The sequence below is a fragment of the Protomyctophum bolini genome (genome assembly GCF_963924005.1).
Source record: "Protomyctophum bolini genome assembly, chromosome: 10".
NCBI classification, from domain to species: domain Eukaryota; kingdom Metazoa; phylum Chordata; class Actinopteri; order Myctophiformes; family Myctophidae; genus Protomyctophum; species Protomyctophum bolini.
In genome coordinates, this window is record NC_137871.1 from 1,455,610 (window position 1) to 1,469,477 (window position 13,868).

Here is a 13,868-nt window from a genome sequence, read left to right on the forward strand (position 1 = left end):
AATAAGGTCCCAACTATGCATTCTCATATCCTTTTCAAGTACCCTTTGTTAAGTGCAAATTCGAGATACATATTTTCTTACATCCTGCAATGTGTGGTGACAAATGAGAAAAATAAGATGCCCTTGGTCAATTCAATTCAATTTTATTATAGTGTCAAATCACAAGTTGTCTCAAGACACTTTACAACCAACAAAGATCCACCCAGAGCAAGCAATATTGCGACAATGGTAACGAAAAACTCCACTTTAGGAAGAAACGTCAGGCAGAACCCGACTCTAGGGTGGGCGGCCATCTGCCTCGACCGTGTCGGAGGGGGGGGGGGGTAGAGAGAGAGAGATAGACAGAGAGAAAAAAAGACAGAGAAATAGGCAGGTGGGATCCGTGGAGTGGTCTGGTCCACATCGGGTCCAGGTCACACTTCTGGTGGGCTCCATGAAGAGGCCTGATCCACGGTCACACTCGGCAGTCATTGATGAATATAAACAGTGAATTATTGCACAATTTTTGGCTACTTGGCAGCAGTTATTGCAGACTTTTATAGCACAATCAGATATACGTTATCTAAAGTGTATCGTGGGCATGTTTAAAGACTACAAGGCTATATTATTGACTGACTCAGACTCAGTAAAACGCTTTAACGCTGAAAGGAGAGTTTGGTGAACACAGGCAGGAATGACTTCCTGTGGTGCTAGGAGCCAGTTGCAGTCTCACTAAGTTCAAACTCACCATAGCTATAGCTTAACCCATTCAAACCGGGAACCGTGTAACCACTTTATAATCGATATTTTATACTTTGGCTATTCAAAAATAGCAGATATACAAGTTTATAGCGTGGCACTCGCTGCCGTGCTATGAGCTTGTAGATCTGCTATTTTTGAATAGCCAAATAAATCTAAAAATTACAGATTATTTCCCGGTCTAAATGGGTTGCATGGCTTTTAAAAAGCAACATTTTTCTCAATAACATTACTGGATTTAACACAAAAAACCCTGAGATTATTTTTGCCGTTTTTGCATACTTAAAAATGCGTTGCGACAGTGCAGACTTGTTGTTGCTGTGGAAGGCCCTGTCGTTGCTGGGTAGGGGTGGAAGCCATGTAATGATGACTGGCTGTGGCATCTACTGCGGCTGCAGAGGGAGAGAAATGGGGGGGGTCATAAAAAAATGGTCATGTTTGTCAATGGAAGACAAAGGCTTCATTCAAGCTGAAGCTGTTATTAGCTGAGGGTATGTGTATCCACTGAGGTTGATACGGGATTAGTGAATAAAGTGTAAACATGTTTTACTGTTATGATTACATGGATGGTGACATTAAAACTGAACCTTTGATGAAAATATTGTTCAGACGGCATAGTGAAAACAAGGCAACACACGGGGCAGTATGAATAGTGTTGAAATATGAATTGCATACCCCATAGCTGAGTGGTTACTGAGCCCGCCTGGGAAGCCAGAGCCCTTGGTTGACCCAGCTGTAGAGCCGTTACTGCTGTGAATATGCAGAGTTGTGCTGGATTGGAGCAGATATTCTTGGGGGAACCATGATGGACGTCGCTACTGCGTAGGATTCCAGGCCAGGCAATGTGTCGATGTGCGTTTCCTTGAGCAAGACTCTTCTAGGATGTGTAAAAAGAAGAGGATGAATTTCACCTTTGTGCATATATATATATATACACATACATATATATAATAATGTGACAAAAATAAGACCCCAAAAGGAGTGGGGACTATACCAGTATTCTATTCTATCTATGCGTGCAAGAGGGGAAACGTTGTTTTCGGGATGTTGGAGAGTTGGCTCTTGTGTGTTCTTGGGCAGGCTCTCTGGACCAGGGGGTGACGTCATCGAGGTGCAGCGACGGACCTGTGAAGTGTGTGGGTTTTGAAAAGGTGGAGCAAAACATTTGGAAAATAGTTAACAAGGCTCTTTGATTCAGAATATGTACAGTATATATAAAACAGAACACTTTTCTTATTTTTTTACCACAACTTGTTCACGTTGGAAAACTGACAGTTGTAGTGTAAGTCATTTAATACTTACATGGGTGGAGGCCTTTGACATTGTGTCTGAAAATTGGTGAGGGATGTGACTAGCCACTACAGCAGATATGGGCTTGGATCTCAGGACCAGGAAGGGAGTTCCCAATGTCACAGTCCATGGTATAAAGTTGGTTTTGAAAAGGTGGAGCGGGAGGGAGAGAAAAATAATTCTCAGTTCGCGGTGTTGTCTGTGTCCCACACTTATGTAGTCGGAAGTAAGTCTCTGAGTCTATGCTGTCATTGTTCAAATAGGGACACCCTTCCACTCCTTCAGCTTTGACCTCATCCAACTGCACACCTCGCTGTGCTTCAGTTTTGCAAGCAGGTTTCTGTTGAACTTGGGGAAGGCTGTGAACTGTCTGCCTGGTTGGTTTTTGAACAGCTCGGCCTCTCTGAGAACCTCAACAAGTGCTAGAATGTCGTCAGTCTGGTCACGGGCATGATGGATGCCGCTGGACTTCGATACGTCCAGCTCAGTGTCTGTGATGTCCATCATGTCCTTCAGAACCCCAATGGACTTGCTGATCCTGTCTGCTGCTTTCTCAGTCATGTTTGGGCCTGTGCGCTTAAGGAACGATTTCAAGAAATTGTTAAGGTGTTCCAGATGCAAATCAAGAGAAATATTCTTGCCCTTCCCTCCGCTCCCATTCCAGAACCTGTTCCAGGTCAGACTGTGTGCTAGGCGAGGGGAGAGAGTGGCGTTGACCTGCACGGTCAGCAGGAGTGTACTGTAGGAGTATTGGGTATGACCATAGGCCTTGTAGAATAGCAATGCTACAGAGTACATCCTCAGTAACCTCTCTCCATCTCCCTCCTTCACTGCATCCTGCATGTTGGACAGCATGAAGCCAAAGCTGAGTCTTGCTTCTGTGTGCTGTCGTTTGTGGTCCACGGAACTAGGCATGACTGGCTCTGGCACACTCATTGTAGGCACAGTTAAGCCGTGAATTTTATGCTCGTGGTTCTCCCTGGCCTTGCTGTACTTGTAGGTTTTGGGACAACTTGGCATGCGGCATTGGAGCTCCTTCCCCAGTAGAGGACGATCACTGGCACATTGTCGGATACCGGTCACAGTGTCTGAGATGTCATTAAACATGACAAACCGGTCCACAATTTGGGTCACGGCTTTATGCAACCAGCTCCTTTTCACATCTGGTGAGCCAGACCTGATGTCCTTGGGGATGAAGTCCTCTGGCACATCTGTTGAGACATATTTAAATGAACAAGAATTACTATAACGTAGTTGTGGAAGCAATAGAAAAGTAAAAAGAGCCATGACATTTAAACTACAATTCAAAAAAGAAATTGAGATGCCCAGGAAATTTGCATCAGCCAAGTGCTGGTGAAATGGGAAAGTTGACGATAGATTTCAAACACAAAAATTATAAAATCTACTACAGAGTGTCTGGCGAATAGGAGTTTTATCTGAAATGTGTCTGACAAAAGAATAGATATCCTTGTCAAACATTTTCACATTCATAATTGAAATGTTTTGAAATAATATATAATAATGTCGACAACTACTATGTGACCATAATCAGTGACAATCAATTGTGTACCTGTGACATTGTTCAGTCCAAAGTGCTCCATTGTGGCAGCCAGGAACAGAGCAGCAGTGTCCTTTTTCACCATGTCTTTATATGCGTTGAACGCAGCATGAGGACCTTTTTTTGCATTGCTGCAACTGCAAAAAAATATGAGAAGTAAAAAAAGGGGAAGGAGGCAAAGAATAATAATTGCTGAGGATGATGACGACATTTAGGGGATCACCAGACAAAATCGTGGTGGCAGGAGTTACTTAACAGTTACAGGACCCACATATATTAGTAAAGTATTACATAATAATAACAAACAATGACAATATTAACAGAATTAACAACAATTAGTTAATTACTTGTATACCACTTTTCAATAATTCAAAGCGGCTACAAAGTACACTATAAGGAGACAATGTTAGTCAAACAAACAGTTGACAAAACATGAGACAGACAGACAGCAGTGGATGGGAAAGGAGTTAGACTTGGGGGTATAGAAAAGGCAAGTTTAGGTGGATCTGGGGGACTGGGAGGGTAAGATGGGTTAAAGGTTGTCAGTGAAGTCGGTATGGGGCTGTATAGTCGATTGAAAGGTTGAAATCACATGAACACAAACACACATAAATATATACAGACAATACAAACACAAACCGGGTCATCGCTCATGAAGTCAGAAATCATCAGTCGTCAGTCGTTAGTAGTCAGCCCCCCCTCCCCTCCCCCCAGCAGTACCAAGCCTGAATTCATGCTGGCTGGACTGGATTTCCCCAGGCGCTAAAGAGCACAGTAAGTCGTAATGATAAAGTACCAAGCCGTAATTCATGGTGGCTGGAGTTCATCACAAAGAACATCTCTGCAAAAGATTTGGAAAATAGTTAACAAGGCTCTTAGAATCAGAATATGTATATATAAAAACAGAACAGAACACTTTGAACATTTCTTTTTTACCTCAACCTGTTCATATTTGAAAACAGTGTCCCATGATCTCTGGCTGAATCCTCCTTGTAAAAGACCAGATGATAGATCTAAAATCCAAATGATGTTGTAGTACAGTAAGCAAACAATTTCATTTAGGAGGAAATATTATTGTCATGATAATTAGCATGATAGCATAGATAAGTCAAGTTAGTCCAAACTTTGTTTTCAGGGGAAGTGGTACAGTAATTGGCTGCTAGTCCATACTGTTGTGAATAAACTGTTTGAGGTCAAACATTGAGTGAGTTCACCCACCTCAAACAGGTTCCGGATTGCATGCCAATCCTCAAACTTGAAGACAAGGCCTTCCAGTCTGTCTTCCCTGCTCTCTCCTTCGGCATAGGACAACTGGATGTTCCGACTGTTCCCCTCTGTCAGTCTGTCCCCACCTACAAAAACACTTTCCAGTCCATGTGGGGCCTTTGGCACATACCTACATGAAACATCAAGTAGACTTACTAGATTTATCAAAACCCTTCCCTTCAGATGCATATGTAAGTAAATTATATATTTTCCTTATTTCAAAACTTAATAAGGCCTGTGGGGCACCTGCAGCATGTAATCAAGCCCCTGCACTCAACGATATTGGAATGGTAGAGATACATAAAGGCTTTTTCCAATATATCATTATCAAATATCAATGTCCCACATTGTGCGATCTTTGATGACTATGGTCAGTAATGACATCAATGATGATGTTACAATGTCTATGACATGTAAAGTTGGGCAATTGTGCGATGAGTGATGTAAATCCGGTAATGCCATGATGTGATTGAGATGACTAGTGGTAGAAAATCACTAATTTGGCAAGTTAAAGTGTCACTTTTTGATAAGCAATGGCCGCTGAAATGCACAAACACTGACTTTTTTTTTTGCATGCCGTGGTATTGACAAACTGCACGAATACGAACATTGTGTTTCATAAATTCCAAGACAAGCCATACTTACTCATTCTGGATGTGCTGTAAAACGTCTACCAAGTCCCCAGTTTGGTTCTCATCTTTGAACAGAAGTCCAAGAGGATGCTATGAAGGAAGAATATATGGATTATAGTAGCATAAAGTTTTTAGTTTAAATCCTATGCCAGTACACTAGTTGTTACTTGCTCAACTTAATGAAAAGTTAACTCAATGGTACAACTGACAGTTGTAGTGTAAGTAATTTAATACTTACGTGGGTGGAGGCCTTTGACATTGTGTCTGAATATTGGTGAGGGATGTGACTAGCCACTACAGCAGATAATGGCTTGAAAGCATCCAGGTACTGGGTCAGAATGCGGCTCCCTAGCACAACAAACTCTCGTCGCATATGGGCTTGGATCTCAGGACCAGGAAGGGAGTTCCCAATGTCATAGTCCATAATTGGCTGAGTTGGCTTGTCCCTGCTGAGATGGGTTATGGGCACTCTGTCTTCTACAGCCATGTGGTGAACCCAGTGGATGGATTTGTTTGCTTGCCTGGTAGACTGGTGGTGTGGGCGGATGAAGAAATCCAGATTGTCAAATATGATGGAATATGTGGGTGGTGGTGTTGGTTGTGATCGTCCTAGCGGCAAGACACTGCCGGCCAGAACAGCACCTCCCTGCGCAGCGATGGTGTTCTCCATGGTGCTTTGGGTGGTTTCATCTGTATAACACACACACACACACACAGAATAAAAATGTGTTAACACATAAATGGACTCATAACATTAAAGGATAAACACTTATGCAGCGACAAAATAAACAATGATCAACAAAAAGAATAGCCCTTCTAACCTGAGAAGACAGACAGATCAAAGCTGAGGATAGCTTCATCCAGGTCCCTTGCACTCGCTGTGTCACTCAGTGGGCTTGTTTCAGCAGCCATAGCACCTCCGCCTTCAGCAGTGTCTGTGAAGCTGATTTGCTCCACTCTGTCGGTAGTGATTTCACTTGCTACTTTCAGTAGGTGAAATTCCTGGCCGCAGGTCTTTGCCAATTCGGTGAGCTTTTTCACAGCGTTGGTGTGCGTTGTGGTTATACCCAGTTTGCTGAGCCTTTTAAAAACTGCCTTCTTTGCCCCTCCATACAGTAGAACACTGTCCACATAATATGCAAAGGCTGACAAGCGTGGTTCCCTGCCTCTCAGAGCTATTGCAGCAGCAGCACAGGTGACATGGGGAGACTGTTTGGTGATTTGATTAAATATAGAAAATATGAAAGGTGACGTAGACTGGAGATCTGACAGCAACTGGGCGAATGAAAATGCCTTCAAATCATCTGCCGATGACCGCCACAACATACAACCCTGGGAGGGACTACACAGTTTTTTGCTCTCATCCTCTATCAATTGTAGGAGATTGTTCTTAAGTTCTCCAAACAGTTCTTGGTGTCTGACAATCAGATTGGCTGCTGTTGTCCAATTCTCCAAGGTGAGGTGTTCGACAATCCCTGCTGTGTAGTTGTCACACACTGTTGTTCTACCCCTGATAGTAACCTGAAAGAAAAACAAAGGGGGTTATTATTAAATAATCATAACTGTGACTATGCATTTCTAAAGATAATGGATCATGATCTGATTTATGATTATTGGCCTAATACGTGCTCACTTAAAAGGAATTATAATCATTATTTTTGTTACTCTCAATGCACTGAGACAGAAAACTGATACAAACCATGACAACAAAGCTGAACAGAGGCCAACATAAATATTTGCTACTATGCACAGATATAGATATACAGTACAGTAACAGTATATAAAAATCCAGTATCAGTATATAAACTGTGCAAATAAGACAATATTGCAGCATGCAAAGATGCTGGAATAAATATGCAATTTATTCGTGTGCAATTAGTTTAAATTATACACACAAGAGGTAGGTGGTAAGTCCCACTGTATATTAGAATGTCGGTTAGGGAGGGAGAATGGCTGTTTGGTGTTACAGGTCTATTTCATGTATTGTATCATGTATGTATTGTTTCTGACACCATGTGACTCATTTAACATCTGCCTGTCTTCACACCTCCCCCCTCTGTAGGTAGAGTTGGAGGGAGGATGGGCTGTGAGATGTAAAGGGAGATTAGACCCTGCCAGATAACCAAGATAAAATATGTCACATTATAGTAGCATCAGCCAAATATTATGTCCATGGAGAGGGAATATTAGCTAATGACAGCCTGCCTAGTCACATTTCCTTTGAAAAGTCATTAACCAGTGTAGTATATTTTAAAAGCTGTGAGTTACCAGGCCTGCTTGGAAGAGATTCGTGAAGTAAGTGAGAACAGGCAGGATTGGGGGGACAGCCCCCCCCCCCCCCCCAGCCTGCTGTTATTTGAGACCCTTTCAAAGCTCATGCCCTGAGCCAAGTGTGCTTATCAGATCAAAAGATGAGCAGTGGTTCTCAACCTGATTTTTTCAATCGACAGTGCAAGTGACAATTTAGAACTTTCAAGACCTTTTTAATATCTATTTTTGTTTTACCATTACTGCATCAAAAGTATTCAACAAACTATACTATACAAACTGGTCAAACATTGGCCAAATTGTCAAATGATATAAGAAAGAGGCAAAACATTGAAAATAGCCAAACTACAAGCTCACACGTTATGAGCTTGTAGATCAGCTATTTTCACAATATTTATCTAGGGTGTCCCTAGTTCAAATATGATTATTTTGGGGGGTCACGGCCTGAAAAGCAATGTTCAGTCATTAATGTTAAGATGGTTATATTTTTTTAATTAACTGCTATAGAATGAGCATATGTATACAATTGCAGCAGCGCAGCTGGATTAGCGCGAGTTGGCAGCATTAGGTTAGACACAATTAGAAATAGTTTCACAATATGAATTTACCTCTAATAGGCTTCGCCGTACGGGCATCCCAGTTGATGGTTTAGACAGCCTACGAGAAGGGGTTGTTGGGGAATCAGTCGATGTAGGGGTGTAAGTGTGAGATGGAGTGCGAGGTTTTTTAATCCGCCGTGGTGTTTTAGAAGGCGTAGGCTCTCTGTAACGTTTATCTGTCCTCGGTCCAGTTTCCTCAGGTGGCGTCCGTGGTTCTGCTGTAGCCGTTTCTGCTGTAGCGGTAGCCGTTTCTGCAGGTCTTCTGTCTTTGTCCTCTTTTTGCCAGCGCCGGAAAATGGGATAAACGACTTCCATTCTTTGAAGCAATGTAATACATGGCTTACACATCCGAGACGATACGGCGGGGTCTTTAAACAGTGTTAAACCTAACGCTATCAGGCGTTCGTTAACACTTTTTACAGGCTTAGTACTAACAAATATATTCTTTGAATTCGTAATAGTACCTTTTATGCGCAGATTGGCGTTACAAAAACGACACAAATCTCCGACATCCATGATAACTTTTTTAGCAACAAGTTGTTCTGTGAAATGCAGTGGACTACATGTTTACATCCTGTAGTCGCATCCAAACAAACGTCACGTAGACACGTCAATATGATTGGTTGTGTTTGCACGCCCACACGGTGATAGACATCCAATCATCTACCAAGTATCTTGAAAAAAAGGAACAGCCCCGTCATTGAATTTGCTTCCGCGATCCCAGATCCAAATAAGCTGTGAAACAAATTTGTGTAGCAAGCTTTTTGGATCTGGCAGCGTCAGGTTACCTCGAAGTAACATTCTGTCCAAATTTTTAACAAAACATTGTCTGAAGAAATGTAAAGCAGTGGTTCTCATGTTTGCTTCAGATCACCCCTGTAATATTTTCATCCATGGCACCCCTGGCTGAATTACATTGTCATTTACTGTAACCCTGATCCATGATGACATTGAAAATAACTTCATACTTTATAAAATAGCCCGTATCTTCAGCTTCCCCTTCCCTCGTTATCATCATATCCATCACTGGTCAATCTCCGTGGTGGTCTAGTGGTTAGGATTCGGTGCTCTCACTGCCGCGGCCCGGGTTCGATTCCCGGTCATGGAACACTGTTTTATGATGAATTCATGTTCTGTTCTTTAACTATTATAGAAGTGTCATTTGTACGTCTCTAAAAGTTTTGATGAATTGAACATTGTGGACCCTGTTGTAAACAAGTGTAATGCTTAATGGGGTCGTCCACTCACAGTTAACAGTCTTTGTATTGAGTTTGTGCTTGAAATGTACTGACTTGAGAGAAATGTACTGTTAAGGGCAGTACAGTCTTAAGAGTATGGACTGCCCTTTATTCTGCAAACTGTTAATAAATATTTCAATCAATCAATCAAAAACTCCTTCTCACCGCCACAAGTGTGGCCTCGGCCGGGAGGCGAACTCGGGTTGTCAATTCCAAAGGCACGTACGTTAACCAGTCGACTAGAGAGTGATAACTCGTTAGCCAAGTAGCAACGCAGCACCATATAGCCTACACTAGAATGCGCCTTTGTCTGTGTCAACATATTGTCACTCACTTGTCACTCTCACGCCTACTTCGCCAACCAAGAAATAGAGGACTACAGGCTCCGTCTTATGAGCTAATTTAGAACTTCCTGTCTGAGAGCTAGCTAATTTAAGACATCCGGTTGCCTTCAGAATAAGATAAGGTTATTTAATTCGTTAATTAAATAATTATTACATTACATTATTAGTATTATTATTACATTACAGTTATTGTAAAGACACACATTATGTTTCTGTGTAAAAATAAGTAATTAAATAACATAAAAAAGTTATCTAAATGGATAAATGCTATTCAATTCAATTCAATTCAATTCAATGCTATTCACTGGAGTTCATGGACTTTATAAAGTGGACACTGGACAAAAGACGGCTCCGCGAGGCAACTATCTGGACATACCCACGCGTTCGGGAAGATGTCCTCTACCACCCCACAGTCTCCGCTAAGCGGGAGAGGTGTAAAATTCACAGCAGCAGAGCTTCTACTGGGGTCAATGCAAAAAAATGTACCGTTTCCGGACCCAGAATGGACACTGGACAAAGAGGCCTCCGCGAGGCAACTATCTGGACATACCCACGCGTCCGGGGAGATGTCCTCTACCACCCCACAGTCTCCGCTAAGCGGGAGAGGTGTAAAATTCAGAGCAGCAGACCTTCTATTGGGGTCAACACTCAAAAAAGTGCCGTTTCCAGACCCAGAATGGACACTGGACAAAGAGGCCTCCGCGAGGCAACTATCTGGACATACCCACGCGTCCGGGGAGATGTCCTCTACCACCCCACAGTCTCCGCTAAGCGGGAGAGGTGTAAAATTCACAGCAGCAGAGCTTCTACTGGGGTCAACACTCAAAAAAGTGCCGTTTCCAGACCCAGAATGGACACTGGACAAAGAGGCCTCCGCGAGGCAACTATCTGGACATACCCACGCGTCCGGGGAGATGTCCTCTACCACACCCCACTCTCCGCTAAGCGGGAGAGGTGTAAAATTCAGAGCAGCAGAGCTTCTAATGGGGTCAATGCAAAAAAAATTACCGTTTCCGGACCCAGACTGGACACTGGACAAAAGACGGCTCCGCGAGGCAACTATCTGGACATACCCACGCGTCCGGGGAGATGTCCTCTACCACCCCACAGTCTCCGCTAAGCGGGAGAGGTGTAAAATTCAGAGCAGCAGACCTTCTATTGGGGTCAACACTCAAAAAAGTGCCGTTTCCAGACCCAGAATGGACACTGGACAAAGAGGCCTCCGCGAGGCAACTATCTGGACATACCCACGCGTCCGGGGAGATGTCCTCTACCACCCCACAGTCTCCGCTAAGCGGGAGAGGTGTAAAATTCACAGCAGCAGAGCTTCTAATGGGGTCAATGCAAAAAGAAATACCGTTTCCGGACCCAGACTGGACACTGGACAAAAGACGGCTCCGCGAGGCAACTATCTGGACATACCCACGCGTCCGGGGAGATGTCCTCTACCACACCCCACTCTCCGCTAAGCGGGAGAGGTGTAAAATTCACAGCAGCAGAGCTTCTACTGGGGTCAATGCAAAAAAAATGTACCGTTTCCGGACCCAGAATGGCCACTGGACAAAGAGGCCTCCGCGAGGCAACTATCTGGACATACCCACGCGTCCGGGGAGATGTCCTCTACCACCCCACAGTCTCCGCTAAGCGGGAGAGGTGTAAAATTCACAGCAGCAGAGCTTCTAATGGGGTCAATGCAAAAAAAAATACCGTTTCCGGACCCAGACTGGACACTGGACAAAAGACGGCTCCGCGAGGCAACTATCTGGACATACCCACGCGTCCGGGGAGATGTCCTCTACCACCCCACAGTCTCCGCTAAGCGGGAGAGGTGTAAAATTCACAGCAGCAGAGCTTCTAATGGGGTCAATGCAAAAAAAACCCATTAGAAGCTCTGCTGCTGTGAATTTTACACCTCTCCCGCTTAGCGGAGACTGTGGAGTGGTAGAGGACATCTCCCCGGACGCGTGGGTATGTCCAGATAGTTGCCTCGCGGAGGCCTCTTTGTCCAGTGTCCATTCTGGGTCTGGAAACGGCACTTTTTTGAGTGTTGACCCCAATAGAAGGTCTGCTGCTCTGAATTTTACACCTCTCCCGCTTAGCGGAGAGTGGGGTGTGGTAGAGGACATCTCCCCGGACGCGTGGGTATGTCCAGATAGTTGCCTCGCGGAGCCGTCTTTTGTCCAGTGTCCAGTCTGGGTCCGGAAACGGTAATTTTTTTTGCATTGACCCCATTAGAAGCTCTGCTGCTCTGAATTTTACACCTCTCCCGCTTAGCGGAGAGTGGGGTGTGGTAGAGGACATCTCCCCGGACGCGTGGGTATGTCCAGATAGTTGCCTCGCGGAGCCGTCTTTTGTCCAGTGTCCACTTTATGAAGTCCATGCACTCCAGTGAATAGCATTTATCCATTTAGATAACTTTATTATTATTATTATTATTTAATTACTTGTTTTTACACAGAAACATAATGTGTGTCTTATAGCATCATTTAAATGCTTAATTTGTAGTTTTAATGTGCAAATTAAACTTTTTTTCCAATACTCTAGAGGTACTCTTATTTTGAAGAGATCGTCCACCGGAAGCCTTAAATTAGCTGACTAGATTAGCTCACTAGACAGTGCCAGGACTACAGGCCTTTAAATAGGCTTCCGTGTGCGTCCCCTCTTGGGACCGCCCAACGCCCCGGAAGGCATTAAACTGAGAACTGACGCCTTCACGCCTGCTAGTGTGCGCGGGGACAGTAGGCCTATGTGCGTTCACACACAGCTAGCGGTTAGCCTGTTAGCAGGGTCGTTAGAAAACACTTTAATAATAATAATAATAATAATAATAATAGTAATCGGTTTAAAAACAGTGTGGTCGTTAAGCAGCTCAACCCTGAAACACAGCAGGTAAGTTGAACTGATTCACCTTGTTTTTACTACATTTATCTTTTATAATATAAAAGATAAATAATCAATAATATTATTATTGACTCATCTTTTAACATGGAACAACACGAGGAGTATTTCTCTCATATATGCTTGTTAGTTATAAATGATCCTAAACAAGCAGTAGTTAATACTACCAGCAGTAATAATATTGTAATTTGTTATAAACAAGCAGTAATAGCAGTATAGTTAATATTAGCAGCAATAATACGGACGGCTGCAATTCGAAACTGGCCCCCTTTCCCCCTCACTATGGGGTATATCTTGGGGTATACCTTATCCCTGAACTAATTTGTTGTTTAAAAAAAAAAAAAAAGTTTTAAAATAGTTCAAATAGCGAATATACAAGCTCACAACGTGTGTAGATACATGTAGATCGGCTAATTGAACTATTTTAAAATGTTTTTCAAAATAGTAGAAAATGGCAAATACGTTTAGGGATAAGGGTTAAGGGTGGCGCAAGATGGAGCCCTAGATGTTTTCCCCTTTTATCTCCTTTTATGACGATTTCCTGTTTTTGGTTACTATAGAAGTGTATCTCTGTACGTCTCTACATGTTCTGATGAATTGAAAAGGGTGTACCCGATTGTAAACAAGTAATGCTTTCTGGTGTCGTCCACAGTCAACAGTTTTTGTATTGGGTTGTACTTTATATGTACTGTAATTCTGCAAACTGTTAAAGGACCACTTTTCAACCTATCTTCATATAATAGGTCCTCACTAATAATCATGATACAATGGCACAATTATTTTCTACTCAGTCTGTGCCTCATAGGAGAGCTGTGGGCAGTTCAGAAACTGTCCTCCAGTGACATCATGATCATTAGGCAGATTATTTTTTTTACAAAAATGTTAAGATTTGTATTGTCGTGAGAACGATGGCTTCCATTTTCGCTTCAATCAATCAGTCTGTTATAAATGTGATTTTTGAGTTTGTACTGCATCGCTGATAAAATGTAGCTGCTTGTACTGCTAGCTAAAGGCTGTGAGCTAATGCGAGTGGTGTT

General features: G+C 43.0%; 1 protein-coding gene across 3 annotated transcripts; it reads right to left on the reverse strand.

Annotated features, from left to right (window-relative positions):
- Positions 1–127: 127 nt before the first annotated feature.
- Positions 128–8,895, reverse strand: LOC308322693 (uncharacterized protein). Of its 3 annotated transcripts, none has more exons than XM_080774085.1 (12): positions 8,361–8,895; positions 6,306–7,005; positions 5,723–6,174; positions 5,498–5,574; positions 4,805–4,982; positions 4,523–4,599; positions 4,383–4,427; positions 3,599–3,723; positions 2,041–3,239; positions 1,733–1,863; positions 1,414–1,615; positions 128–1,130 (listed from the first exon to the last, which is right to left on the reverse strand). In XM_080774085.1, the coding sequence occupies exons 1-7, from the start codon at positions 8,865–8,867 to the stop codon at positions 4,394–4,396; spliced, it is 2,025 nt and encodes a 674-aa protein (XP_080630211.1). In that variant the 5' UTR covers positions 8,868–8,895; the 3' UTR covers positions 128–1,130; positions 1,414–1,615; positions 1,733–1,863; positions 2,041–3,239; positions 3,599–3,723; positions 4,383–4,393. The 3 variants fall into 2 exon arrangements, with proteins under 3 accessions (XP_080630212.1, XP_080630211.1, XP_080630213.1); XM_080774086.1 differs by having other exon boundaries at positions 1,414–1,612.
- Positions 8,896–13,868: the final 4,973 nt, after the last annotated feature.

Bases quoted from the DNA above. Each gene is read 5' to 3' on its own strand.
- LOC308322693 (XM_080774086.1), bottom strand. From the start codon at position 8,867: ATGGATGTCGGAGATTTGTGTCGTTTTTGTAACGCCAATCTGCGCATA. The intron at 5,575-5,722 runs GTAAGTATTAAA...CTTCCTTCATAG, and splicing joins TGTCAAAGGCCTCCACCCAC to CATCCTCTTGGACTTCTGTT. The intron at 4,600-4,804 runs GTGGGTGAACTC...TTTGGATTTTAG, and splicing joins CAATCCGGAACCTGTTTGAG to ATCTATCATCTGGTCTTTTA.